Source organism: Rhinopithecus bieti, unplaced genomic scaffold (genome assembly GCF_001698545.2).
Source record: "Rhinopithecus bieti isolate Rb0 unplaced genomic scaffold, ASM169854v2 scaffold_25396, whole genome shotgun sequence".
Taxonomy (NCBI): Eukaryota; Metazoa; Chordata; class Mammalia; order Primates; family Cercopithecidae; genus Rhinopithecus; species Rhinopithecus bieti.
Genome location: NW_016812016.1, coordinates 313,489 through 340,991, shown reverse-complemented (window position 1 = coordinate 340,991; position 27,503 = coordinate 313,489). Strand labels below are relative to the sequence as shown.

The window sequence follows — 27,503 nt, the reverse complement described above, 5'->3', positions numbered from 1 at the left end:
AACCTATAGAACCCTTCTCACCTAATTTGCTCAAGCAACAAGACCCTGATAATAAAGACTGCAAAATGTTGAAAACAGGATTTTAAACCAAGTTCCCCTCTGCAGCACAAGAAACTCAGGTAGGTTTCCAGTGTTCAAAGCTTGCACTCACAAACATGAAGCCCTCCCTTTGTAACCCTTAAGTACCCAGAACCTGCTGAAGAAAACCATCTTTCACCACCTTTTGATACGGTTCCTCAATATTAGTGGAAAAGCTTAATTCTCACAAAGATATCCAACAATGCTAATTTTTACATGGCATGTTACTTCCTTAGGCAAGATTAATAGAAAACCTGAAAAATTCGCAACAAGCAAAGACCAGCTTCTGTAACACAACCTGACCCCACCCATATCACATCATTTTAGAAGGAAGTCCGTTTAAACCAGTGATTCTCAAGCAGGCAATTTTGACTTCTTACTATTACCATGGGAGCGGAGGAGTCCTGGCAGTGGCCAAGAACGTTGCTTAACATCCTACAACAGAGTGCACTCCTCAACAAAAGTGATCAGGCCAAAATGTCAACACTGCTCCCCAGACTGAGAAACTGAATTTTAACTAAACCTCTAGTTCAGATGATCACTAGGTCTCAACGAATGCGAGTTTACAGCTCAGAAACAATTCTGGAAACTTAAAGCCTTGGCCAGGCACAATGGCTCATGCCTGTAATCCCAGCATGTTGAACTGGATGGTGAAACCCCGTCTCTACCAAAAAAACCCCACAAAAACTAGGCAGGCATGGTGGTGCATGCCTGTAGCCCCAGCTACTCAGGAGGCTGAGGTGGGGGCGATCACCTGAGCTCCCCAGGTCGAGGCTGCAGGGAGCTATGATCGTGCCACTGCACTCCCGCCTGGGTGACAGAGCCAGACCCTGTCTCGAAAAAAGCCTTTTCGTCACTTCTACCTATGGCCGAAATAATGTGAGCAGATAATGACCTTTTAGAGTATTCACAAATGGGGATCTTAAGACACCGAGTACAAGTTACTGAACTAGAACTAAGGCGTGGGCAGCTTGATATGTCATACTTCCTCAACTTAGAAAACAGTTGCAAGGGTAGCATAAAGCTTCAGTTCACAAAATTTGGTAAGTTTGGACTTGCTATGGTATTGGTCAAAGTTCAGGATTGTTCCTATACTAATGAACTGCACTCCATCCTAGCTAACGGAGAACAAAAATACCCCTAGAGCAGTTTCCATACCAGTTAAACATGAAACCAGAGCAGCAGTACTTAGTCTACAAACACTCCTGACTAGCTAAGAGGACAGAGAGATATTCACCAAAGTCCCTGTAACCAACCAGTAAGTAAGTTAAGGCCAAGTTGTTATTGTCAAGGAAGGAGAACCCCCTAGTCAAAAACAGCACTAGGCTGGGAAGGTTGAGTTCAAATACCAGCCTGGTCAACACGGTGAAACCCGGTCTCCACAAAAATACAAAAATTAGCCAGGCATGGTGGTGCGCCGACTGTAATCCCAGCTACTTGAGAGGCTGAGGCAGGAGAATCGCTTGAACCCAGAAGGCAGAGGTTGCAGTGAGCTGAGATCGCGCCACTGAGCCAGTGAGAGACTCCGTCTCAAAAGGGGGGGGAAAAAATCAAAAAACAATCTTTCTCTCATTAGTAGAGGTCCAATTAGGAACCAAATCAACCATGCATCTCTTCCTCTGAACTATTTGAGGAAGAAGGCAAACCAAACACCCTCAGCTAAAGAATGTAACAAAATGCCAGTGTCTGGCTACCAGACACGACTTGACACAATATTCCCTTTCAGTTTTGCTGAATTAGTCAAAATGAGTATTGGGCTAGAATTCAAAATCCTGAAGAATCAAGTATGTCCCGCTACCTTAGTTGGTCTTAACTCCATCCTCAGGGGAATTCCAAACCAAAGTACATTATCAGGGGGGCATTTTAAAACATTTTAAGTAACACACAAAACATTTCAGTTGACTACTGAAATTGTATTATGGCAAGAAATTGCCCAGGACTTGGTTTCCCATTATTTCATACTTCCCCCAAACTCCCTTTCAGTTAACCTTAACACCGTAATACCATCTAGGCCTGAGCACTGCAGGGTATCAGCATCAGCAGAGATCAGAAAACAAAAAGCCACGCGTCAGGGTAATTATTTAGTTTTATTGTCTCTTTATTCCTGTGATGTAAAAAGGAAAATAATGCCATATAACCCTCTTCACTACAGATACCGACAGTTGCTGCCTGAGCACTGCAGGGTATCAGCATCAGCAGAGATCAGAAAACAAAAATAAAGCCACGAGTCAGGGTAATTATTTAGTTTTATTGTCTCTTTATTCCTGTAATGTAAAAAGGAAAATAATGCCATATAACCCTCTTCACTACAGATACCGACAGTTGCTGTAGCCTCTAAAACAGGCAGGAAATGGCCTTCATAACTATTTTCCAATTTTGATGGAGGATCAGGGTGGTGGAAAAGTCATTAAAAAACCAGCTGCAATATACTGTACTATCAGGGGTGAAGCAATTGAGTCCTTTTACCTGGCTGACTCTGAATCAAGACAGCTAAAAGAATGTACCAGAAAGAAAGAAAAAAAACAAAATGCTACCAAAACCCCCATCCAGTATCTACCCTTTATGGAGAAAAGTACCTTTATAATGTTTTACAAAGAATCGTGGTCTCAAGTTTCCACCTTGTTTCAGTAAAAAAGAACGTTCAAAGAAAACACTCTAAACAACAACCTCTTGTATACTAAGCTCTATTTCAATAATTAACGCAACAATGATACCCTTGTTGGAACAATCCAGCCGCTTTGAAACTATGGTATCTACTTACTAGATGAACACGTTTCTCTAAGGAGGTGCCTTTAATTTCTCAAGAGATGTGTAAGTTAAGACGGCTCCAAGTTACACTTTAGAGAGCCTTGTATTTTTAGAGGTTTTCATCGGTCAGAAAAACTTCTGTCGACGACTCTGCACGAAAGGTTGCTCACAAACCATGCATCGCAAAGCTAACGAGGCAAATTTAAAGAACCAATGAAACAGTGGAGGCTCATCTCTGAATCTTTAATTGGCTATGGCAATCTCAATTTATTGTATTAATAATCTTTTAGACCTCAAGATACACGTGACCTAGGGAGAGTTTATATTAATGGACAAGACTTAAAAATAGACACAAAGTTCAGCAAGTATTTGAGCACCTACTAAAAATTACACAACTCCCCACAACAACGCACTTTGCGTTTCTGAAGTTGTAGGAAGCATGTTCGGACACCTGATGGAATTTCCCAAGTTGTTTGCCCCCCCCCCCGCAAAAAAAAAAGCGGGGGAAGGAAAGGGGGGGCATTTTGGGGGCAACAAACCAAACTGGTCTGTAGCATGTTAAGTCAATTTCACGTTCACCTACAGGTCACCACGAAGCCGAGGGAAGTTTTAAAATGAACATTCCGGGGTCTCCAGAGATCCTCTCTCCAAGTCCACTCGGCACGGGCTCCTGAGCCAGGGCTAAGGTCCCGCGTCTCCGGTTCTATACTGAGAATCCGGGGGATCCACAGGGATTCCCTAGGACAGCCTTCAGAGAAGACGAAGAACAGGGGCTGCCCGGGCCTCACGGGTGCTTCCCCCGCTAGGGATGGCCACGAGCAGCCAGGGCCTACGGACGCGCAAGGGAAAGAATATAGCGACCCAGGAGCTCGCAGGGCCGCCCGCCCAGGAGCCTGAGGTGGGGAGGACCTCACCTTGCTGCGGTCCTCCTCCTGCTGCTGCAGCAACTCGGGAACCGCGGCCATGGCGACGCGGGACTCGAGCAAGGGCCGCCTGGCTGTGCGAGGAAAGAAGAGGCTGGGCCGCCGCCGCCGCCTGGGAGCCTCTTGGGGGCGGCCACGGCCCCGCCTCCGCCGGCCTCCCTGCCCGACGGCAGCAGGAGACCTCCGGACTCCGCCACCATCCCAGCTGCCCCGGGAGCAGGCGAGCAGGGCGCCACGTGCTCCCCCAGAGCGGCCTCCCAGTCCCCGCTGCCGTCCATCTTGGAGCCGGGGAAAGACGCCACGCGGGGCCTACCCTTGCTACGCTCCACGAGGAGGCCGCCGACCGCAGGGCCGCGACGCGGACGCAAAGCCACGGACGCTCTCCCAGCAAGACGCGTCTAGAGAAAGACCGTGTTTCGGTGCCGGGGGAATTTATTACTCAGCCCGAATCCAAGATGGCGGCGAGCGCTGACGTCACCAGATCTCGTGAGAGCAGAAGGGCGCGATTTAGAGGCTCCCGCGCTTCGACGACGCCGGCCCTTCAGCTGGAAGGAAGTACTCCCTGCCTCTAGCTGGCTGTGCGTCGGCGGAGGCCGAAGAGAGCCTCGGGTGGGGCGTGAGCGCCGCGGGGCATTCTGGACCTACTTTGCCTTAGGCTGTGCCTAATTCGAAACCAAAGCGCGGGACGGATGAAAGTACGGATCGCGAGAGGTTGTTCGCGCCTTGAGAGTTAAGCGAAGTGTGGTGGCTCCCAAGGTACCGACACTGGCCGTAGGCTGGGCTTCTATTTAAGTCCTCTTTTCTCTAATCCAGACTCCTGCCCCAGGGGCCACCGCCGTCCTGGCCCCGCCAGGGGTCCGTACCCACGGCGGAGAGGGAGGCGCCTTTTTGCGGTCACAGTAATGGGACCTCAGCGCAGCCACCAGCTCTGACCGGCGAGCGACTGGACCCTCCAACCCGATTTCCACGTCTGTGCAACGGGTTCATTCTAGACCCACGGTAGAGGGTGTGAGGACCAAATGAGAAGTATCCATACAGAATACTTAGCAGAGAGCCTGGTGTCTAGGAATCAGTCGTTGTCACCTAGGACTGTGTGGCCGCCATGGGACGGGCTCCATCTTTGTGATTTTCCGTGTCTCGCACACGCCTCCCTGCCTGGGCGTCCCATTCCTGCATGTTAGAGACGGGGGACGTCTTGCCCCAAGCTGTCTACTAATTCGCATTTAATATGTGCCAGTCCTTCGGGTATTGAGAGTCTTAATTTATTTATAAATTTTTTTTTGGAAGCAGGGTCTCGCTCTGTCGACTTTCTTAAGAAAGAGCTCTGTCCAAGCATGTCGAAAAAGTTTACAATTTTGATGTGCAATGTTATTCTGATGCACCTTTCGCTTTGATGGTTGTTTTCTCTCTAATAGGAATACAAACATAAAGGGCCTCGACCGTTGCAAATAGACTAGAGAAAAGTGAAAACAAATCTGAATGAAGATGAAGTTATTTCAGACCATTTGCAGACAGCTCAGGAGTTCAAAGGGATTTTCTGTGGAATCAGCTGCCCTTGTGGCTTTCTCTACTTCCTCTTACTCTTGTGGCCGGAAGAAAAAAGTGAACCCATATGAAGAAGTGGACCAAGAAAAATACTCTAATTTAGTTCAGTCTGTCTTGTCATCCAGAGGCGTCGCCCACACCCCAGGATCGGCGGAGGAAGATGCTTTACTCTGTGGACCTGTGAGCAAGCATAAGCCGCCAAAGCAAGGTGAGGACCGACGAGTGCCACAAAACTGGTTTCCTATCTTCAATCCAGATAGAAGTGATAAACCAAATGCAAGGGATCCTTCAGTTCCTTTGAAAATCCCCTTGCAAAGGAATGTGATACCAAGTGTGACCCGAGTCCTTCAGCAGACCATGACAAAACAACAGGTTTTCTGGTTGGAGAGGTGGAAACAGCGGATGATTCTGGAACTGGGAGAAGATGGCTTTAAAGAATATAATTCAAGTAATTATCTCAATTCTGGTTCTGTATGTTTGCTATGTTTTCTAGAATAGAGAGCAACGGTGCCAAAAGAATGAGGTTTTGTTTTGTTTTTTTGACTTACTAGCAAGGAACTCCCTTCAGATAGTAATTAACATTAAATAGCACTTTATGTGTATTAACTCACTTGATCCTCATGATAGTCCTGTGAAGTATAGATACTGTTATCCACATTTTACAGATGAAACTAAAATAGATCAAATAATTTGACTAAATAATACATAAAATTCACTTGTTTTATGAGCTACCAACAATATTAGAATTGCTTGTTTTCCTTGATTATGGAAAAAAGTCACCTGGTAACAGAATTCTAGTTGTTTGCTAGATATTCTGTTTAGAATCTAGTAAATATCCATTGCCCTAGTGTCAACTGACTCGTAAATTTAAAGACCCTGGAGCAGACCAGAACACATGACCTATATTTAGACCTTGGTAAACTGAGATAATCAGAGGTTCTTCATAAGGATCTGAGAATAAATACACTTTAAACTTCAACTTCTAATTTACTAACTTGGACAAGTGAGGACAATAGGTTCCTTAAGTTTAATATTCCATTCAAAAACACCATTGGCACCGGTGAATTAGCTGGTCCTGTAAATTATATAGGGGTCTTTTGTTAAAGGAAAGTTTTACATCAAGCATTACTTTACCCAAGCTTCCCAAAGTGCAGTACATGTACTCTTAGTGGTACACAAACTCTTTTATTTTTATTTTGAGAATAGTGTACTGACCCTTGCCGTGGCCTGGGCTTCTATTTAAGTCGTCTTTTCCCTAATCCAGACTCTTAAAACTATGTGTGTAACACATTAAATGTGTCACATGTTCTAAAGAAAAATACTAAGTATATACAAGTGGTACTGGATATAGCAGAAATGGTCAAGGCCTTAGCTCCTTATAACATTCCTCAGCTGTGTGGGGCAAGGATTATATATGCAAGAGCTAACTGCCTTCCTAAGATAGTTAATTAGTAGCAACCACCAAACTATTGTCTGCTTTCCAAGCAAGCAACATAAAAATCTTTTAGTGGCATCTTATAGTTTTGTATTTGTACCACTAAAATTTAGAATTGATAGTTTCCTCATGAGAAGTTATTTTCCTTAAACCAGGAATGTCACAGCTGAAATTACTGATAAGAAATGTATTATTAAAAGGCAGAAGAAACCTGCTGGAACACGTGGGACCCTAGGGCCTGTAGCTCTTGGCACAGAGTAGGGAAGTGCACCAGAAAGGAATTTCTGTTTGGAATGTGAATGAGCCCCAATAGCCCAGGCAGAGAGAAGACTGGTTGTTTTTTTTCATAGAGTCAGCTTTGTTGATCTAGATTAGCACTCAGCTGTGTTTCTCAGTTAACTCAGTAGCAACCTTAAGAAATGAGCAGAATCGGCCAGGGGCGGTGGCTTAAGCCTGTAATCCCAGCACTTTGGGAGGCCGAGACGGGCGGATCACGAGGTCAGGAGATCGAGACCATCCTGGCTAACACGGTGAAACCGCGTCTCTACTAAAAAATACAGAAAACTAGCCGGGCGAGGTGGCGGGCGCCTGTAGTCCCAGCTACTCGGGAGGCTGAGGCAAGAGCATGGCGTAAACCCGGTAGGCGGAGCTTGCAGTGAGCTGAGATCCGGCCACTGCACTCCAGCCTGGGTGACAAAGAAATGAACAGAATCGCTTCCCCTCACTGACCCGGCCTGGACTTGACCTACCAGACCCAAGTGATTCTCCCATCTCAGCCTGCTGAGTGCACAGGCGTTCACCACCATGCCTGGCTAATTTTTTTATTTTTTGTAGAGACGAGGGTCTCCCTATGTTGCCCAGGCTGGTCTCCAACTCCTGTCTTCAAACCGTGCTCCCACCTCGGCCTCCCAAAGTATTGAGATTACAAGTGTGACCCACTGCGCCCAGGCGGAATCACTCTTTTTAAGAAAATAAATAAATAGGCCGGGCGCGGTGGCTCAAGCCTGTAATCCCAGCACTTTGGGAGGCCGAGACGGGCGGATCACGAGGTCAGGAGATCGAGACCATCCTGGCTAATATGGTGAAACCCCGTCTTACTAAAAAATACAAAAAACTAGCCGGGCGACGAGGCGGGCGCCTGTAGTCCCAGCTACTCGGGAGGCTGAGACAGGAGAATGGCGTGAACCCGGGAGGCGGAGCTTGCAGTGAGCTGAGAGCCGGCCACTGCACTCCAGCCTGGGCGGCAGAGCAAGACTCCGTCTCAAAAAAAAAAAAAAAAAAAAAAAAAAAAAATTTAAAAAAAATGGGTTCTTAAAAAAAAAAGGGGACAATTAGTGTCATGGTGAATAAAAGAAAAAGGGCTCACAAAGTTGATTAATGGGTCTGGAGGATACTGGATCCCAAACCCAAGAAGGTGGCAGCCAAGAATAATTACATTTTAAAAATGATAAAGTTTTTTTAATGAAAAATATTGGATCAATAAATTAATTTCTACCCAGTCTTCTGAAAGGTGAGAGCATAGAAATGTGTCTGGCATTCTTCCAAATACTTGAGCAGTTTCCCAAGCATCAGTTCACCTTTTGAAGACTGGCAGGGATGAGAAAGTCTGACTTATTCTGATTTGTATTTTGTGTATAAATACACACAAAGGGCTGGGGTTTAGATTTTAATTCTTTTTATTTTATTTTATTTTTTTTTTTGGCTTTGCTGATTTAATCCTGAAGTATTAGCCATTCTGCCAGTTCCATCATGAGAATACTGGAGATGCATGAAGGTTTTTTTAGTGCATTTCATATATGAGGACTTGAAAACATTTCACTTTTACTACTTTGAGTGAATAAGCTGACTTTATGCTACATGCATGCAGTAAATATTCTTGAATCATTTTTTATTTTTATAAATTGAATCATGTTGAATGTTCTGAGCCTTAGTGTCTAAAGGATCCTGTGATCTAGGTTTTCATGTTTGTGATCATGTGTATGTGAAGAACCTAGCCAGGGGTAAGTTTGCAGCGAGAAATGTATAGTCTATTGGCATGGCATTTGCTAAGTTTTTTCCTTCCTGTTTTTAACATGTTTGTCTTCTGCTTAATTAACCTAGTGTGTAGATGAATGCTACACTTCTTTTTCCTAGGCCTTAATTCCATCAGTCGTAAATTTCTTGTAGGTCTTTCACATGTTAATTCCAACTGAGCCAAGTAAATTTGGAGTAGAATAACTTAGTTCCTAAGTTGAATTTCATTTAACTCTCCAAATAATTTTTCAGAAGGGATTGTGTTTTTTGCTAATGATAGAGTTGACATTTCCAGCCGGGCGTGGTGGCTCACGCCTGTAATCTAACATTTGGGAGGGCCGAGGTGGGCGGATGCACTTGAGTCAGGAATTTGACTAGCTTCCTTTTTTTTTTTTTTTTTTTTTTTTTGAGACCCGGAGTCTCGCGGTTGTCGGCCGCAGGCCCTGGAGTGCAGTGGCGCAATCTCGGCTGAAAAAAAAAAACAAAACATGGCAAGCTCCGCCTCCCAGGGTCCCGCCATTCTCCGCCTCAGCCTCCCCGAGTAGCTGGGACTACAGGCGCCCGCCCACTCACAGCGCGCCGCTAGTTTTTTGTATTTTTAGTAGAGACGGGTTTCACCCCCCGTGTTAGCCCAGGAGTTGTCCTGCCGATCTCCTGACTTCCTGATCCACCCCCCTCCGGCCTCCCCAAAGGTGCTGGGATTACAGGCTTGAGCCACCGCGCCCGGCCGAGGTCAGGAGTTTGAAACCAGCCTGGTCAACATGGCAAAACCCCATCTCTACTAAAAATACAAAAACAGTAGCCAGGCGCAGTGGCGATCACTTGTAATCCCAGCTACTCGGGAGGCTGAGGCAGGAGAATCGCTTGAACCTGGGAGGTGGAGATTGCAGTGTGCGGAGATCATACCACTGCACTCCAGCCTGGGAAAAAAAAAAAAAGAATTGACATTTCATCTTTGTGAAAAACAGTTGAAGGCCCAGTGCGGTGGCTCATGCCTGTAATCCCAGCACTTTGGGAGACCAAGGTGGGAGGATTGTTTGAGGCCGGGTGTTCCAGACCAGACTAGGCAACATAGAGAGATTGCCTCTCTACAAAAATAAATTTTTTTTTAATTAGCCAGGCGTGGTGGCACGTGCCTGTGCCAGGAGAATTGCTTAAGGCCAGGTGTTCGAGGTTACAGTGAGCTATGATGGAGCCAGTACACTCCAGCCTGGGTGACAAGTGAGACCCTGTCTCAAAAAAAAAAAGAACTTAACAAATACAAAGTTGTTTTCCTCCTTTTCTGTGGGTCTGTCTGCAAGCATGTTCCAAGCACGTGTATTTCCTGCTCTGTTTCTCTGTGTATCTAATGGGTGATTTCCATGATTGCCCTCTTTGCTGTACTGTGTGGTAGGTTGGAAAGAACACAGATTCTGGTGCCAGGCTGCCTGTCCAGCTTTTTGCTTTGGGGCAAATTAACAGCACTGCCTAGTGGGACAGGGCCTCATTCATTAAAAAGGGGGTAACTTACGATCCTTATTTTGCTAGGTTGTTGGGTTTGAAAATTAAATAATGTTTTGAAAGCTCCAAGGCCATTGCTTAGCATAACAGTCCCCCCTCTTTATTTCTCTCCTCTTACTAAGAAACAAGTGAATATGTAATATTTCTTGCATTTGTTGAATCTCTTTTGTGTTCCTTTTTTTTTTTTTTTTTTGAGATAGAGTCTCGCTGTCCTGTCACCCAGTCTGGAGTGCAGTGGCGTGATCTTGGCTCACTGCAGCCTCTGCCTCCTGGGTTCAAGCAATTCTCCTGCCTCAGCCTCCAGAGTAGCTGGGATTACAGGCATGCGCCACCCCACCTGGCTAATTTTTGTATTTTGAGTAGAGACTGGATTTTACCATGTTGGCCAGGCTGGTCTTGAACTCCCGACCTCAGGTAATCCGCCTGCCTCGGCTGCCCAAAGTGCTGGGATTGTAGGCGTGAGCCACCATGCCCGGCCATGTTCCCTTTTTAAAAATGTGTATGAGGAAGGGGCTTACTGTGCAAGCACTTGGAGGCCAAGGAACACTGAAAATGAGGAGAGAGTTCAAAAATCAAGTTAGATCCTGGGATACGCCAACAAATCCGGACACTGTAGTTCTTTCAGAGAAACCTGGGGACGAAAAGTAAGGCTTTTGACCTCAGAAAATGAACATACGGGAAAACTAATGTGTCCTAATGAAATTTCTCTAGTATTCACATGTTATAAAATGTTAGGAAGAGGGAAAATGTATCCTCCTACAAGCCATAAATCAGAATTCTAATAATCTAAAGCTAATTAGAAAAATATTACATGTTAAATATTAAATATTAGAAAAATATATGAGGGGAAAAAAATTCAGGACACAGCTGAATTTTTCAGGCTGTTCCAGCACTAAAAAAAAGTACAGGAGAAGAATGTCACATACTTTCCTCTTTGTCCCCCTCCAGATTCCATAATATCGCATTCATTACTTTTCATTTGTGTGTGCCTTATTTTCTATTCCTTGTTTGTCACTAATCCTCTTAGTAAAAGGATTCCACCACCTATGTTCATAATTAAGTTTTGGTCTAAAAAGAACTATAAACAGAAGCACCGTTCCTAGATTTCTAATTGTTTTTTATTTTGTCACAGCCAGTTAATTTATTAAATTGGATACTTAAACACATAGTACCATAAACTGGGTGTGGTCCTGTAGCCTCCAGATCTTCAGTTTTGACTTTGGCCCAATTCTCCTAGAAGTATTTGATTTTAATTCATTTTATTGCCTAACAATCCTATTAATAATCCCGTTGGTTTCAAAGTGTATTCTTAGGTTTCAGAAGAGGCTGAAATTTGGTCTTAGGGGTTGTCAGTTAAAAATAACTAATCTAATTTTTGGCCGGGTGCAGTGGCTTATGCCTGTAATCCCAGCACTTGGGGAGGCCAAGGCGGGTGGATCATGAGGTCAGGAGGTCGAGACCAGCCTCACCAACATAATGAAACTCCGTTTCTACTGAAAATACAAAAATTAGCCAGGCATGGTGGTGGATGCCTGTAATCCCAGCTACTCGGGAGGCTGAGGCAGGAGAATCGCTTGACCCCGGGAGGCGGAGGTTGCAATGAGCCAACATCGTTCCACTGCACTCCAGCCTGGGCGACAGAGGGAGACTCCATCTAAAAAAAAAGAAAAAGAAAAAAATGTAATTTTTAATTTTATTGATTCAGAGCCTTTTAGAGTACTAGTTTTTTAGTGTTAGCTTTGTGTTTTCTCCCTCCCCTTTCCCCTGATTTTCTTTTCAGACATCTTTTTACAAGGGAAACGGTTTCATGAAGCCTTGGAAAGCATACTTTCACCCCAGGAAACCTTAAAAGAGAGAGATGAAAATCTCCTCAAGTCTGGTTACATCGAAAGTGTCCAGCATATTCTGAAAGATGTCAGTGGAGTGCGAGCTCTTGAAAGTGCTGTTCAACATGAAACCTTAAACTATATAGGGCTGCTGGACTGTGTGGCTGAGTATCAGTAAGTATGAGATTGTTTCAGTACAGCGTGGAGGTGAATTAATACAGGGTAGGGCAGATGGTGCCTGTCAAAAGGTGTGCCTGTAGGTACTGTAGCCTCTGTTCAATGTCCAAACCTTTGTGCTAGGTAGAATGGGGTGGGGCAGGTTTGAGAACAGGTACAAGGAGAAGAGCCATGTAACCTTTGTCATCCAGTACTCCAAAATCAAATTATTTGTTGGAGAAAGGTATACTCCTTGTTTGTTTGTTTTGTTTGAGATGGAGTGTCACTCTGTCATCCAGGCTGGAGTGCAGTGGCGCAATCTTGGCTCACTGCAACCTCCGCCTCCCAGGTTCAAGCGGTTCTCCTGCCTCAGCCTCCTGAGTAGCTGGGACTATAGGCATGCACCACCACACCTGGCTGATTTTTGTATTTTTAGCAGAGACGAGGTTTCACTGTGTTAGCCAGGCTAGTCTCGAACTCCCGACCTCAAGTGATCCACCCACCTTGGTTTTCCAAAGTGCTGGGATTACAGGAGTGAGCCACTGTTCCCGGCCAAGATTTTTCAATATCCCTAACATGGCCTATTTGCCAGCCTATCCTTCCCCTCCCCCAAACCGAGGTACCTGCCATAAGATGCAATTTCATTCCTGCATTTTCTTTCCTGTTTTCCTAAAGATAGCACCATGATCTGTTGGTTCTGAAAATCAACTCTCTTCCTGACTTCCAGGCAGTGCTTGACATGGATCAGAGCTCTGAAGTTACTAAATCTTCTTGTAGTTTTGTTTTTGTTTGTTTGTTTTTGGGGGTTTTTTTTGTTTGTTTTATTGAGAGGGAGTTTTGCTCTTGTTGCCCAGGCTGGAGTGCAATGGTGTGATCTTAGCTCACTGCAACCTCCGCCTCCTGGGTTCAAGCTGTTATCTTGCCTCAGCCTCCCAAATAGCTGGGATTACAGGCATGTGCCACCACGCGTGGCTAATTTTGTATTTTTAGTAGAGATGGGGTTTCTCCATGTTGGGCAGGCTGGTCTCGAACTCCTGACCTCAGGTGATCTGCCTGCCTCGGCCTCCCAAAGTGTTAGGATTACAGGCATGAGCCACCATGCCCGGTCCCCGTGGTTTTTATATTGTAGCTGTCTTACTGTTTTACTCAGGTACTTCAGAGTCCAAGTGTTAAAGGAAAGGGGTCCTGATCCAGACCCCGAGAGAGTTCTTAGATCTTCGGCAAGAAAGAATTTAGGGTGAGGCCAGGCATAGTGGCTCATGCCTGTAATCCCAGCACTTTGGGAGGCCGAGGTGGGTGGATCACCTGAGGTCAGGAGTTTCAGACCAACCTGGCCAACATGGCAAAACCCCATCTCTACTAAAAATACAAAACTTAGCCAGGCGCAGTGGTGGGCGCCTGTAGTCCCAGCTACTCGGGAGGCTGAGGCAGGAGAATCACTTTAACCCGGGAGGCAGAGGTTGCAGTGAACCGAGATGGTACCACTGCACTCCAGTCTGGGCAACAGGCAAGACTCTGTCTCAAAAAAAAAAAAAAGAGAAGGAAAAGCATTTAGGATGAGTCTGCAGTGCAAAGTAAAAGCAGGTTTATTAATAAAGTAAAGTAGTGAAAGTATACTCCATAGACAGAACAGGGCATTCGTGAAAGTAAGAGGAGGAACACTTCCACCCTAAGTACAATGCTCATATATATAAGATAAAAAAAGATATTGGGGAGATGTGCTCTACTGCAAGGGTTTATGATAAAGGATTAATTTTCTTAATTACTATATTTTGCAAGAATCAATATTATCTTTAAAGCAAAATTAGGAATGCCTTTGTTCTCCAGATACCAGGGTATCTGGACACTCCCAAGCCTGGGTCTGTTGGTAAACATTATTAATTTGTTCCCTTAATCTTAAGCATCTAGAGGCTAGGAATGCCTGACTTTCTGGGAATGCAGCCCAGCAAGTCCCAGCCTCATTTGCCTAGCCCTCACTCAAGATGGAGGTACTCTAGTTGGAACGCCTCTGACACCAAGGTGGCTACAACCTGCAGGTACCCCTACTCCAAATAAGGCAAGGGAGCACTAAGAACAAGATAGAAAAATCTGTTCATGTAAACCTTGAAGCTCTAGTTAAAATTTAAGTTTAAAAACTTGTCCAATCCACAGCCCAACACAAATTTGTAAACTTTCTGAAAACATTATGAGATTTTTTTTTTTTTTTTTTTTTTGGTTATTTATTTACAGTTCATCAGCTATTGTGTGGCCCAAGACAATTCTTCCAATGTGAGCTGGGAAGCCGAAAGAGTGGACACCCTTGATAATCTGAAAACTGTTTAGACCACCTAATGTTTTTATTTTTTATTTATTTATTTATTTTTGAGACAGAGTTTCACTCTTGTTGCCCAGGCTGGAGTGCAATGGCACGATCTCAGCTCACTGCAACCTCCGTCTCCTGGGTTCAAGTGTTTTTCCTACCTCAGCCTCCCGAGTAGCTGGGATTACAGGTGCACGCCACCACACCTGGCTAATTTTTGTGTTATTGGTAGAGACGGGGTTTCACCGTGTTGGCCAGGCTGGTCTCGAACTTTTGACCTCAGGTGATCCACCCACCTCAGCCTCCTAAAGTGCTGGGATTATAGACGTGAGCCACTGCGCCAGGCCTAGACCACCTAATGTTTTTATAGCACAACTGCATCATATCTGAGAAGAGCCCTGTGTACCAAGAGATTTAATTGACTATTTTTGGCTGCCCTTTAGATAAACCAAGGAAGCCATATAGTCACCTCCACCCAAGGCCTACAGGAAGTTCCTGACACCCAATGCTTGTCATAGAGATGATAAAATATGTCCATAGCACTGTTTTTTGCTTTTTAAGTCAGCTTCAATATTGGTAATATGAACATTTTTGAAACTAAGGTTTTTTGTTGTTGTTTTTTGTTTTGTTTTGTTTTTGAGACAGAGTCTTGCTCTGTCACCCAGGCTGGAGTGTGATGGCGCAATCTCGGTTCACTGCAACCTCCGCCTCCTGGGTTCAAGCAATTCCCCTGTGTCAGCCTCCCCAGGTGGCTGGGACTACAGGCACCCGCCACCACGCCTGGCTAATTTTTTGTGTTTTTAGTAGAGATGGGGTTTCGACATGTTGGCCAGGCTGGTCTCGAACTCCAGGCCTTGAGTGATCCACCCGTCTCTGCCTCCCAAAGTGCTGGGATTACAAGTTTGAGCCACTGCACCCAGCCTAGAATTTTTTTTTTTTTTTTTTTTTTTTAAGACAGGATTTTGCTCAGCTGTCCAGGCTGGAGTGCAGTGGTGTGATCTCGGCTCACTGCAACATCCATCTCCCAGGCCCAAGCGATCCTCCCACCTTAGCCTGCTGAGTAATTGAGACCACAGGTGTGAACAACCATGCCCAGCTAATTTTTTTATGTTTTGTGGACATGGGGTTTTGCCATGTTGCTCAAGCTGTTCTAGAATTCCTGAACTCAAGCAAGCTGCCTGTCTCCATCTTCCAAAGTGCTGGGATTTGCAGATGTGATTCACTGCGCCCAGCTAAGAATTTTTTATTTTATTTTATTTTATTTTTTTGAGACAGAATCTCACTCTGTCACCCGTGCTGGAGTGCAGTGATGCACTCAGGGCTCACTGCAGCCTCTAACTCCCCAGGCTGAGGCTGTCCTTCCACCTCAGCTTCCCAAGTAGCTGGGACTACAGGGATGCACCCCCACACCCAGCTACTTTTTCTGTTTTTTGTAGATGTGGGGTCTCACCATTTTGCTCAGGCTGGTCTTGAACTCCTGGGCTCAAGTGATCTGCCACCTCAGCCTCTCAAAGTGTTGGGATTACAAACGTGAGCCACCACACCTGCCCTGTTTTGTTTGTTTTTGAGAAGGAGTTTTGCTGTTGTCGCCCACGCTGGAGTACAGTGGCGAGATCTTGGCTCACTACAACCTCTGCTTCCCGAGTTCAAGTGATTCTCCTGCCTCAGCCTCCCTAGTAGATGGGATTATAGGCGCCTGCTATCATACCCAGCTCTTTTTTGTGTTTTTCATAGAGATGGGGTTTTACCATGTTGACCAGGCTGGTCTCGAGCTCCTGACCTCAGGTGATCTGCCTGCCTCAGCCTCCCAAAGTGCTGGGATTACAGGTGTGAGCCACTGTACCCAGCCCCTCTGAATTTTTAATGGGTAATATGCTATTAAGAGTAACTCCCTACACCCACTCTGTATTGAACCTCTGTTTAAAACGTTCCTGTGTTCCTGAGATATTTTATGACCATATGTACAATCATTTGTCTCCACACTCATTTTTTAACACAACATGCTATACCCTGCTTTTTTCCACTTAAAAAATTATTTTAAAAAAATCTTAGAGGTCTTTTCTTATAGATCTGTAACATTCTTTTCTCATGTAATAATTTTCCACCACCCACAATTAACAGTTAATAACACTGTTGGATTTGCTTACAACTTTTTTTTTTCCTTATCCCTGGGAGATCTTTTTTTTAAAGAAATACAGCATTACAGATTAACCCCAAATTCTGTTGAACCACCCATGGCCAAACGCGATCGCCGTTTTAAATTTGGCACTGTCTTCTTCTAGTCTACCTCCTATGCTCTTTTTTGTTTTTTATCTTTTTTTAATGACCAATGATCCGTGACATAGCATCAGGAGAACCTAAGAATATGTGCCTTCTATACTCTTAGCACACACTTAATGCTATGTATAATACCCATGCATAGGCAGCCCTTATGTATGATTTCTTGGAGAACTGTGAGAGTCACAATATACAGACATCTCTAGATACACAGTATCACAAAGCTAGTAAGATATTGGGCTCAGGAGTCAGCTGCTTGAGTTTGGATTCTGGCTTGGCTTTTCATCTCAACCTTAGATTAGTTACTTAGTCGCTCTCTGTATGAATTTATTCATCTTTAAGATAAGACAAATGGTAGTACCTACCTCATAGGGTTGTTATAAAAATAAAATGACATATTCCCTGAACAGTGCTTAATGCATACTATATATTCAGTAGATGTTGGCATTATTATTTTGATCTACTTCTTTTTTTCTTTTTTAATTTTTTATGGAAATAAGCCTTGCTGAGTTGCCCAGACTAATCTAGAACTGGGAAGGAAATGTGATCCTCCCACCTCAGCCTCCCAAAGTGCTGGGATTACAGGCGTGAGCCACCTTGCCCAATCTACTACTCTGTGTGTGTGTGTGAGTCAGAGTCTTGCTCGCCCAGGCTGGAGTGCAGTGGCACAATCTGGACTCGCTATAACCTCTGCTTCCTGGGTTCCAGCAGTTCTGCCTCGGCCTTGTGAGTAGCTGGGATTACAGATGCCCGGCTAATTTTTTTTTTTTGTATTTTTAATAGAGGTTAACTCGTGTTTTATATACTTTTGTATGAACGAGCTTTATCCATTTCCCTATTGGGAACATTCCGGTTATTTCTAGTCTTCCATAATTACAAACAGTGCTGCAGCGAATGTGCCTCTCTGTATATTACAGAACTGTTCTAGGCAGATGCACAGATTCATTTGTTTGTTTGTTTTTTTTCTTGAGATGGAGTTTCTTGAGATGGAGTGTAATGGTGTGGGCCACTGCAACTTTCACCCCCTGGGTTCACGCGACTCTCCTGCCTTGTACTCCTAAGTAGCTGGGATTACAGGCATGCACCACCATGCCCAGCTAATTTTTTATTTTTAGTGGAGACAGAGTTTCACCATGTTGGCCAGACTGGTCTCGAACTCCTGACCTCAGGTGATCCACCCACCTCAGCCTCCCAAAGTGCTGGGATTACAAGTGTGAGCCCCCACACCTGGCCTGTTTGTTTTAGATGTGTGATATATGCAGTTACAATACATTTAGTTGGTCTGAAGTAGACCTGGACATGACTACTACTTAAATCTCCCAGGCACTTGTCACTTCACTTGTACCCAGGATATCAAGCCATTGCTATCCTATACTTTCTTTAGGAAAGTTGCTGGGTCAAGGGTATGCATTTTAAATTACCAAGAATATGAGTGAATACATTTAACAATACAGTGTTAGTAATTTTGATAACATTGTGTTTTTAATTTGCATTTTACATAATTGAGACTGAGCATCTTTTCATTTAAGAGCTATTTGTGAGCTGTTACTGCGCTTTTAATTTGGGTTTATGCTATGATGTTAAAAAATATTTTTGACAAATAATAATTGTATATATTTGTGGGCTACAACATGTTTTGATATATGTATACCTAATGGAAAGATTAAATAAGCTAATTATATCCATCACTTCACCTGTTTATCATTTTTTGGTGGTGAGAACCTTTAAAATCTACTCTTTTAGCAACTTTTAAATATACAATATGTTATTAACTATGGTCACCATGCTGTGCAGCAGATCACTAAAATTTATTCTTCTGACCTAACTGAAACCTCGTACCTGTGGATCAGCATCTTCCCTTTCCTCTTCCCCACTCCCCATCCCTATCCTGTTGTAATCACCATTCTACTCTCTCCATTTCCGAGTTCGACTTTTTTAGATTCCACATATAAATGAAATCATGCAGTATTTGTTTTTTTGTGCCTGGCTTATTTCACTCAGCAAAATGTTCACCATGTTCACCCATGTCACAAATGACAGAATTTCCTTCTTTTTAAAGGCTGTGTAGTATTCTAGTGTGTGTGTGTGTGTGTGTGTGTGTATAAAGAAAATGTGGAGAGAGATACATATACTTGAATGTGTGTGTATATACACATCTCCACATTTCTTTATCCATAGATGGACACTTAAGTTGTTTCCACATCTTGGTGGTTGTGAATATGCTGCAGTGAACCTGGGATTGCAGGTGTCTCTTCAACATACTGAGTTTAATTCCTTTGACTGTATACCGAAAAGTAGGATTCCTGGATCATATAGTAGTTCTGGTTTTAGTTTTTAGATGTTTTAGTTTTCTAAGGAACCTCCATGGTGTTTTCTCAAATGGCTATACTAATTTACATGCCCACCAACAGTTTACCAGGGTTCTCTTTTCTGCAGTCCTCACCAACACTTACCTTTTGTCTTTTTGATAATAGCCATTCTAACAGGCATGAGATAATAATAGCTCAGTGTAATTTTGATTTACCTTTCACTAATGATTAGAGATTTTGAGGTTTTTTTCATCTATCTGTTGGCCATTCATGTCTTCTTTTAAGAAATATTCATTGAGCTCCTTTGCCCATTTTTTAATCAAGTTATTTGTTTTGTTACTGTTTAGTTGTTTGAGTTCCTTATGTATTTTGGATGTTATCCCCTTATCAGATATGTGGTTTGCAAATATTTTCTCCCATCCTGTGAGTTGTATCTTCACTCTGTTAATTGTTTCCTTTGTTATGCAGAAGTTTTTTAATTGGATGCATTTGTCTGGTTTTGCTTTTGTTACCTGTGCTTTTGGGCTTCTGTCCGAGAAATCATGGCTCAGATCAGTGTCAGGGAGCTTTTCTCGTGTTTTTTTCTAGCAGTTTTACAGTTTCAGGTCTTAAATTTTAAGTTGCTTTTTGTATGTGGTATGAGATAGGGTACAATTTCATTCTTATGCAAGTCGATACCCAGTTTTTCTAACACAATTGACAAGGCATTCCCCATCATTTGTTCTTGGTACCTTTATCGAAAATCAATTGAGCGGCCGGGCGCGGTGGCTCAAGCCTGTAATCCCAGCACTTTGGGAGGCCGAGACGGGCGGATCACGAGGTCAGGAGATCGAGACTATCCTGGCTAACATGGTGAAGCCCCGTCTCTACTAAAAAATACAAAAAACTAGCCGGGCGAGGTGGCGGGCGCCTGTAGTCCCAGCTACTCAGGAGGCTGAGGCAGGAGAATGGCGTGAACCCGGGAAGCGGAGCTTGCAGTGAGCTGAGATCCGGCCACTGCACTCCAGCCGGGGCGACAGAGCGAGACTCCGTCTCAAAAAAAAAAAAAAAAAAAAAAAAAAAAGAAAAGAAAATCAATTGACTGTAAGTTCATGGTTTTGTTTCTGGGCTATCTGTCCTGTTACATTGGTTTAAGGTGTCTGTTTTTATGCCATTATCATGCTGTTGTTTGATTACAACAGCTTTACCTTATACAGCCATGTTCCATATAACAGTATCTCAGTCAACAACAGACTGCATGTAAACAGTGGTCCCATAAGATTATAATGGAGCTGAAAAACTCCTATCATCTACTGATGTTATGTTCCAGTGCAACATACTACTCATGTTCATGGTTATGCTAGTGTAAACAAACCTACTATTCAGTCATATCAAAACAGCACATACCATTATGTACACTACAGTATACAATTGATAATGGTAATAAACAACTATTACTGGCTTATGTATTTATTATGATTCTGACTCTGTGTAGGCCTAGGCTAACGTGTATGTTTGTGTCTTAGTTTTTAACAAAGGTTTAAAAAGTAAAAAATAATTTTAATAATAGAAAAAGCATGTAGAATAAAGATATAAAGAGGCTGGGGCATGGTGGCTCACACCTGTAATCCCAGCACTTTGGGAAACCAAGACAGGTGGACCACTTGAGGTCAGGAGTTCGAGAACAGCCGAGGCAACATGGTGAAACTCCGTCTTTGTTAAAAATGCAAAAAATTACCGGGCGTGGTGGCACGTGCCTGTAATCCCAGCTAGTCAGGAGGCTGAGGTAGGAAGATTGCTTGAACCTAAGAAGTGGGGGCTGCAGTGAGCCAAGTTTGTGCCACTGCACTCCAGCCTGGGTGACAGAGCAAGACTGTCTCAAAAAAAAAAAGAAAAGGAAAATATTTCTGTATAGTTGTACAATGTGTTTGTTTTAAGATAAGTATTATTACAAGCATCAATAAATTAAATAAGTGACCGGGCATGGTGGTTCATGCCTATAATCCCAGCACTTTGGGAGGCCAAGGTGGGTGGATCACCTGAGGTCAGGGGTTTGAAACCAGCCTGGCCAACATGGTGAAACCCTGTCTCTACTAAAAATACAAAAAAACTAGCCGGGCGAGGTGGCGGCGCCTGTAGTCCTAGCTACTCGGGAGGCTGAGGCAGGAGAATGGTGTGAACCCGGGAGGCGGAGCTTGCAGTGAGCTGAGATCTGGCCAGTGCACTCCAGCCTGGGTGACAGAGCGAGACTCCGTCTCAAAAAAAAAAAAAAAAAAAAAAAAAAAATTAGCCGGGCATGGTGGTGCATGCCTGTAATCCCAGCTGTTTGGGAGGCTGAGGCAGGAGAATGGCTTAAACCTGGGAGGTGGAGGTTGCAGTGAGCCAAAATCACACCGTTGCACTCCAGCCTGGGCAACAAGAGCGAAATGCCATCTCAAAATAATTAATTAAAGAAGTTCATACAGTAAAAAAGTTAAAGTAAGCTAAAGTTAATGTATTATTGAAGAAAGAAAAATGTTTTTTATACATTTAGTGTAGCGTAAGTGTACATTGTTTATAAAGTCTACAATAGTATACAGTAATGTCCCACCCAGGCCCTCACATGCAGTAACCACTCACTTATTCACTCACTCACTCACTCACCCAGAGCAACTTCTAGTCCTGCAGGCTGCATTCATGGTAGGTGCCCTATACAAGTGTACCATTTTTTATCTTTTATACCATATTTTTACTGTACCTTTTCTATGTTTAGGTGTGTTTAGATGCACTAATGCTTACCATTGTGTTACAGTTGGCAGCAGTATTCAGTACGGTAACATGCTGTACAGGTTTGTAGCTGAGGAGCAAAGGTCTAGGTGTGTAGTAGGTGATCCTCCGTAGGTTTGTGTAATATACTCTATGTTTGCACAGTGACAGAATCGCCTAGCCACGCATTTCTCAGGACATATCCCTGTCATTAAGCTACCTGTCACTGTACTTTGAAATCAGGGAATGTGATGCCTCTGACTTTGTTCTTTTTACTCAAGATTGCTTTGGCTGTTCGGAGTCTGGTTCCATGTGAATTTTAGGAATTTTTTTTTTCTATTTCTGTGAAAAATGATGTTGGAATTTTTTTTTTTTTTTTTTCTTTTTGAGATGGAGTTTCACCCTTGTCGCCCAGGCTGCAGTGCAGTGATGCAGTCTCAGCTCACTACAACCTCCACCTCCCAGGTTCAAGCAATTCTCCTGCCTCAGCCTCCCAAGTAGCTGGGATTACAGGTGTACACCACCACGCCTGGCTAATTTTTGTATTTTTAGTAGAGACAGGATTTCACCATGTTGGCCAGACTGGTCTGGAACTCCTGACCTCGGGTGATCTGCCCACCTTGGCCTCCCAAAGTGCTGGAATTACAGGTGTAAACCACCGTGCCTAGCAGAATTTATTTATTTATTTATTTGTTTGTTTATTTTTATTTTTATTTTTTGAGACAGGGTATGGCTTTGTTACCCAGGCTGTTGTACAGTGGTACAATCTTGGCTCACTGCAAACTCCACCTTGCAGGCTCAGCCTCCTGAGTAGCTGGGACAACAGGCTCCAGCCACAACACCTGGCTGATTTTTTGGTATTTTTCGTAGAGACAGGGTTTCACCATGTTGCCCAGGCTGGTCTCGGGCTCCTGAGCTCAAGCAATCCGCCTGCTTCGGCCGCCCAAAGTGTTGGGAATTACAGGTGTGAGCTACCACACCTGACCTGCCATTGCAGTTTTGATAAAGATTGCATTGAACCTATAGATTGCTTTGGATAGTATGGACATTTTAACAACATTAATTCTTCCAGTCCATAAACAGAGGACATCTTACCATTTGTTTGTATCATTTTCAGTTTCTTTCGTCAGTATTTTATAGTTTTCAGAATGCTATTAGGGTGTTTTGTTTTGTTTTGTTTTTTCATTTATTAAGTTCTATAATTACAGTACATTGCTACAAACAGTGATCTGTGGCAGAAATATAGCATGGTGGCTCACACCTGTAATCCCAGCAGTTTGGGAGGCCAAGGCGGGTGGATCACTTGAGGTCAGGAGTTGAAACCAGCCTGGACAACATGACAAAACCCCATCTCTACTAAAAATACAAAAATTAGCTGGGCAAGGTGGCGCACACATGTAATGCCAGCTACTCAGAAGGCTGAGGCAGAAGAATCGCTTGAACCCAGGAGGCAGAGGTTGCAGTAAGCCGAGATTACGCCACTGCACTCCAGCCTGGGCGACAGTGAGACTCCATCTTAAAAAAAAAAAAAAGGAACCAGGAATGTCAGCCTTCTAGAATTACTGGGGCCCTTTCCTCAATTACATAGATTGTCAAACTTGGCAATATTACAAAACCATTATAAAGACAATAAAATTATCTGTAAGCCTGCACTGTCCAGTAGAGTAGCCACTAACCCTATAGCTATTGAACATTTGAATGTGGTCAGGCCAAACTAAGGTGTGCTGTAACAATATACAAACTAGATTTCAATGACTTCGTACAAAAAAGAATGTAAAATATCCCATTAGTCATTTGTTGATTACATGTTGAAATGATATTTTAGATATGTTGGGTAAGTAAAATATTAAAATTTCAGCTGCATTTTTTTTTTCTTTTCCGACGTGGCTACTAGAAAATTTAAAATGACACATGACTCACATTTTATTTATTTTAGCCAGTGCTGCTTTAGACTGAGTTTGCATGAGGTGTAACTCTGTCTAGAGCTATCGTGACATGTAAGTAATGTACATACTTTGTACAAAATTTCCCTATAAACTGCTGATTTTGAAATTGAAGTCATGAAAGACAGATTGAACCAATAGAGTCCTTTGAGAGTCACCAGTTATTGGCAAGTATAAACCCCACCAGGATAGGGGATGGGGGGAGGAATCCACTGGTTATTTGATACAAAAAAAGAAAAAAAGAAAAGAAGTGGTGGGGTGCACTTATAGTCCCAGCTACTTGGGAGGCTGAGGTGGGAGGATCACTTGAGCCCAGGAGTATGAGTCTAGCCTGGGCAACATATGAAACCCCATCTCTTTTTAAAAAAAGGAAAAAAATGGTGAATAGGAGCGATGGTCATTGGGTGACAACAAACTATACGTAAGAGGAGGGTTAACCTAGTAGAGATTTTCAGTGTCATCTATTAAACTTACAAAGTCTTCCTGTGGTTTCTCTTTAGGGGCAAGCTGTGTGTGATTGATTGGAAGACATCAGAGAAACCAAAGCCTTTTATTCAAAGTACATTTGACAACCCACTGCAAGTTGTGGCATACATGGGTGCCATGAACCATGACACCAATTACAGCTTTCAGGTCAGGACACAGCCTCTACTTAAAGCTTTGCTCAATGCTTACTTAAAACTGTAACTCCAGGCCGGGCGCGGTGGCTCATGCCTGTAATCCCAGCAGTTTGGGAGGCCGAGGCAGGTGGATCACTTGAGGTCAGGAGTTCGAGACCAGCCTGGCCAATATGGTGAAACCCCATCTCTACCAAAAATACAAAAACTAGCTGGGCATGGTGGCTCATGCCTGTAATCCCAGCTACTCTGGTAGCTGAGGCAGGAGAATTGCTTGAAGCCGGGAGGTGGAGGTTGCAGTGAGCCAAGATTGCGCCACTGCACTCCAGCCTTAGCAAGAGAGTGAGACTCCATCTCAAATCCGTCTCAAAAAAAAAATTCTTGGTCAGAGGGGTAGGAGGAGAAAAACTGTTTAAAAAAAAAAAAAAAGTTAAAAAATAGAACTCCTTGAGGTTTTCACTCTTTTTTTTTTTTTTTTTAATCTCTTTTTATCCCACTGCTTAATCTCTTCCTTGTTCTTCTCCCATTTAAAAAAGCACTTTTTGGCTGGGTACAGTGGCTCACACACTTTGGGAGGCCGAGGCAGGCAGATTGCTTGAGCTCAGGAGTTCAAATCCAGCCTGGGCAACATAGGGAAACCCCCCATCTACAAAAGAATACAAAAATTACCTGGACGTGGTGGCGCGCACCTATGGTGCCAGCTACTTGGGAGGCTGAGGTGGGAGGATTGCTTGAGCCCAGGAAGTAGAGGTTCCAGTGAACTGAGATCATACCNTTTTTAATCTCTTTTATCCCACTGCTTAATCTCTTCCTTGTTCTTCTCCCATTTAAAAAAGCACTTTTGGCTGGGTACAGTGGCTCACACACTTTGGGAGGCCGAGGCAGGCAGATTGCTTGAGCTCAGGAGTTCAAATCCAGCCTGGGCAACATAGGGAAACCCCCCATCTACAAAAGAATACAAAATTACCTGGACGTGGTGGCGCGCACCTATGGTGCCAGCTACTTGGGAGGCTGAGGTGGGAGGATTGCTTGAGCCCAGGAAGTAGAGGTTCCAGTGAACTGAGATCATACCACTGCACTCCAGCCTGGCCAACAGAGTGAAACCCTGTCTCAAAAATAAATAAATAGGCCGGGCGTGGTGGCTCAAGCCTATTATCCCAGCACTTTGGGAGGCTGAGGTGGGCAGATCACCTGAGGTCAGGAGTTCAACACCAGCCTGGCTGACATGGTGACACCCTGTCTCTACTAAAAATACAAAAATTAGCCAGGCGTGATGGTGTGTGTCTCTAGTCCCAGCTACTTGGGAGGCTGAGGCAAGAGAATTGCTTGAACCCAGGAGGCGGAGGTTGCGGTGAGCCAAGGTTGTGCCACTGCACTCTAGCCTGGGCAACAGAGCAAGACTGTCTCTAAATAAATAAATAGCACTTTTTGGCTGGGTGTGGTGACTCATGCCTGTAATCCCAGCACTTTGAAGGAGGCCAAGGTGGGCAGATTGCTTGAGCCCAGGAGTTCAAGACCAGCCTGGGCAACGTGACAAAACCCCATCACTACTAAAAATAAGAAAAATCAGCCTTAAATGGTGCCTGCCTCAGCTCTGAGAGTGCGGTGAGCCAAGATTGTGCCACTGTACTCCACCCTGGACGATGGGAGTGGGATCTTGTCTCAAAGAAGGAAAAAAACAGCACTTTTCCACCCTCTTCTTGGGCTTTTTTTTTTTTTTTTTAATGGCTCTGTAATGATCACAGTCCAGTCTTTAATGTTTTATCTGTCATCTTTGTGTTCTTGTGTCCTGGTGCAGTCTTTGATCAACCCACTTTAGAAACTGAGTTAGGAGATATCCTGTAGATTGTTTTATACCGAGTTTGCCCTGGAGTAAGAAGGAAATGAACCTAAACTCTTAACTACTGTAGTGAAACCAGAATTGCCCTGTGTTTCTTCCTAGGTTCAGTGTGGCTTAATTGTGGTGGCCTACAAAGACGGATCACCTGCCCACCCACATTTCATGGATGCAGAGCTCTGTTCCCAGTACTGGGCCAAGTGGCTTCTTCGACTAGAAGAATATATGGAAAAGAAAAAGAACCAGAATATTCAGAAACCAGAATAGGGAACAGGACGCTATTTGGGAACATTCAGCACCTTCTCACAGTTTGGGAACATATATTGCCATTTATTCCAGTGTAAAAATGAGGTGCCACTGGATCTGAGTGCTACATGAACACAAGTAGAAGTATTAATGTGTTGAAATGTGTTGTTACCAGAAAGACTGAAAAGCCCCAAAGTCTAGATGTAGAGAGCTAGGCTTCAGCATGTGAAATCCCAGCTATGCTACCTCTTATTTACCTGAAAGCAGGACACGCAGGATGGGCAGTCACGCTGGTGACTCTTGGACTCCCTTGAGGGACCTTTTTTGGGGGGGATCCCAGGCAGGATGCCCAGTCTTTGAGCTGAGATTGGAAGGCAGTGAGGCTGAGGGTGCCAAGATTTCCCCAGGGTTCACCCAGAGGGGAAGGGGCTACACACAGCTGTGTGCAGGGAGGACACATCAGCCCACCACCGCTGCCAACACCAATGCCTAAAACTTGTTTCATACATTGGGGTTTTCTATGTATTTCAGTTGGGAAAAGCTTACATTTAACCTTTTAAAAAAATAAATACGTGATTAGCCTCAACTAAACATTGCCGACTATAAAGACAGAGTATATTCACCATGTCACTGGCAATATGCTGTTGCATAACACCAAATAACCCCCAGAAGTAGCCAGAGGCCAGTTTGAACATCACAATTGTAAGTGTTTTAGTAGCTATTTCTGGCGTGAGTCAAGGGATCATGTAGATAGAGTCAATTTTTGTTTGTGGAGTTTTTCAGCTATAGGGGAGGGGAACTATTAAAATCCATTTGTTTCTATTCAATAGGTAATAAAAATTATTAGTTGTCACTGGGTTTGGGAAACTTAAATGCCATTACAGCCCTGGGGAAGGGTTTTCTGTCTTATGGAGTGAGTCTGTTAGCATTTAAGTTATAGTTGCTGCCTTAAAATAGTAGCCTGCTACAATGACTTCTTTGGGTAGCCATTTTCGTAAGAAATAAAATACAAGATATGAGTAATGAA

The 27,503-nt window shown here is 43.9% G+C and overlaps 2 protein-coding genes across 2 annotated transcripts in view; one reads left to right on the top strand and one right to left on the bottom strand.

Moving 5' to 3' along the window:
* SNX5 (sorting nexin 5) overlaps window positions 1-4,350 on the bottom strand; it is a 27,050-nt gene extending 22,700 nt beyond the window's left edge. The window contains exons 1-2 of the mRNA XM_017895515.1: window positions 4,063-4,350; window positions 3,741-3,823 (exon numbers count right to left, since the gene is read on the bottom strand). Coding sequence (XP_017751004.1) covers window positions 3,741-3,791 — 51 coding nt within the window. The 5' untranslated portion in view covers window positions 3,792-3,823; window positions 4,063-4,350. The remainder of the gene's footprint in view (window positions 1-3,740; window positions 3,824-4,062) is intronic.
* MGME1 (mitochondrial genome maintenance exonuclease 1) lies at window positions 4,254-27,503 on the top strand. The gene is made up of 5 exons (XM_017895514.1): window positions 4,254-4,505; window positions 5,165-5,742; window positions 12,023-12,242; window positions 24,277-24,409; window positions 26,336-27,503. Exons 2-5 carry the CDS (start codon window positions 5,229-5,231, stop codon window positions 26,495-26,497), a joined length of 1,029 nt encoding a protein of 342 aa, XP_017751003.1. The 5' UTR covers window positions 4,254-4,505; window positions 5,165-5,228; the 3' UTR covers window positions 26,498-27,503.

Excerpts from the sequence above, each read along its gene's own strand:
- MGME1 (XM_017895514.1), top strand. The coding sequence starts at position 5,229 with ATGAAGATGAAGTTATTTCAGACCATTTGCAGACAGCTCAGGAGTTCA. Across the intron at positions 5,743-12,022 it reads CTTTAAAGAATATAATTCAA|ACATCTTTTTACAAGGGAAA; the intron begins GTAATTATCTCA and ends TTTTCTTTTCAG. Across the intron at positions 24,410-26,335 it reads ACACCAATTACAGCTTTCAG|GTTCAGTGTGGCTTAATTGT; the intron begins GTCAGGACACAG and ends GTTTCTTCCTAG.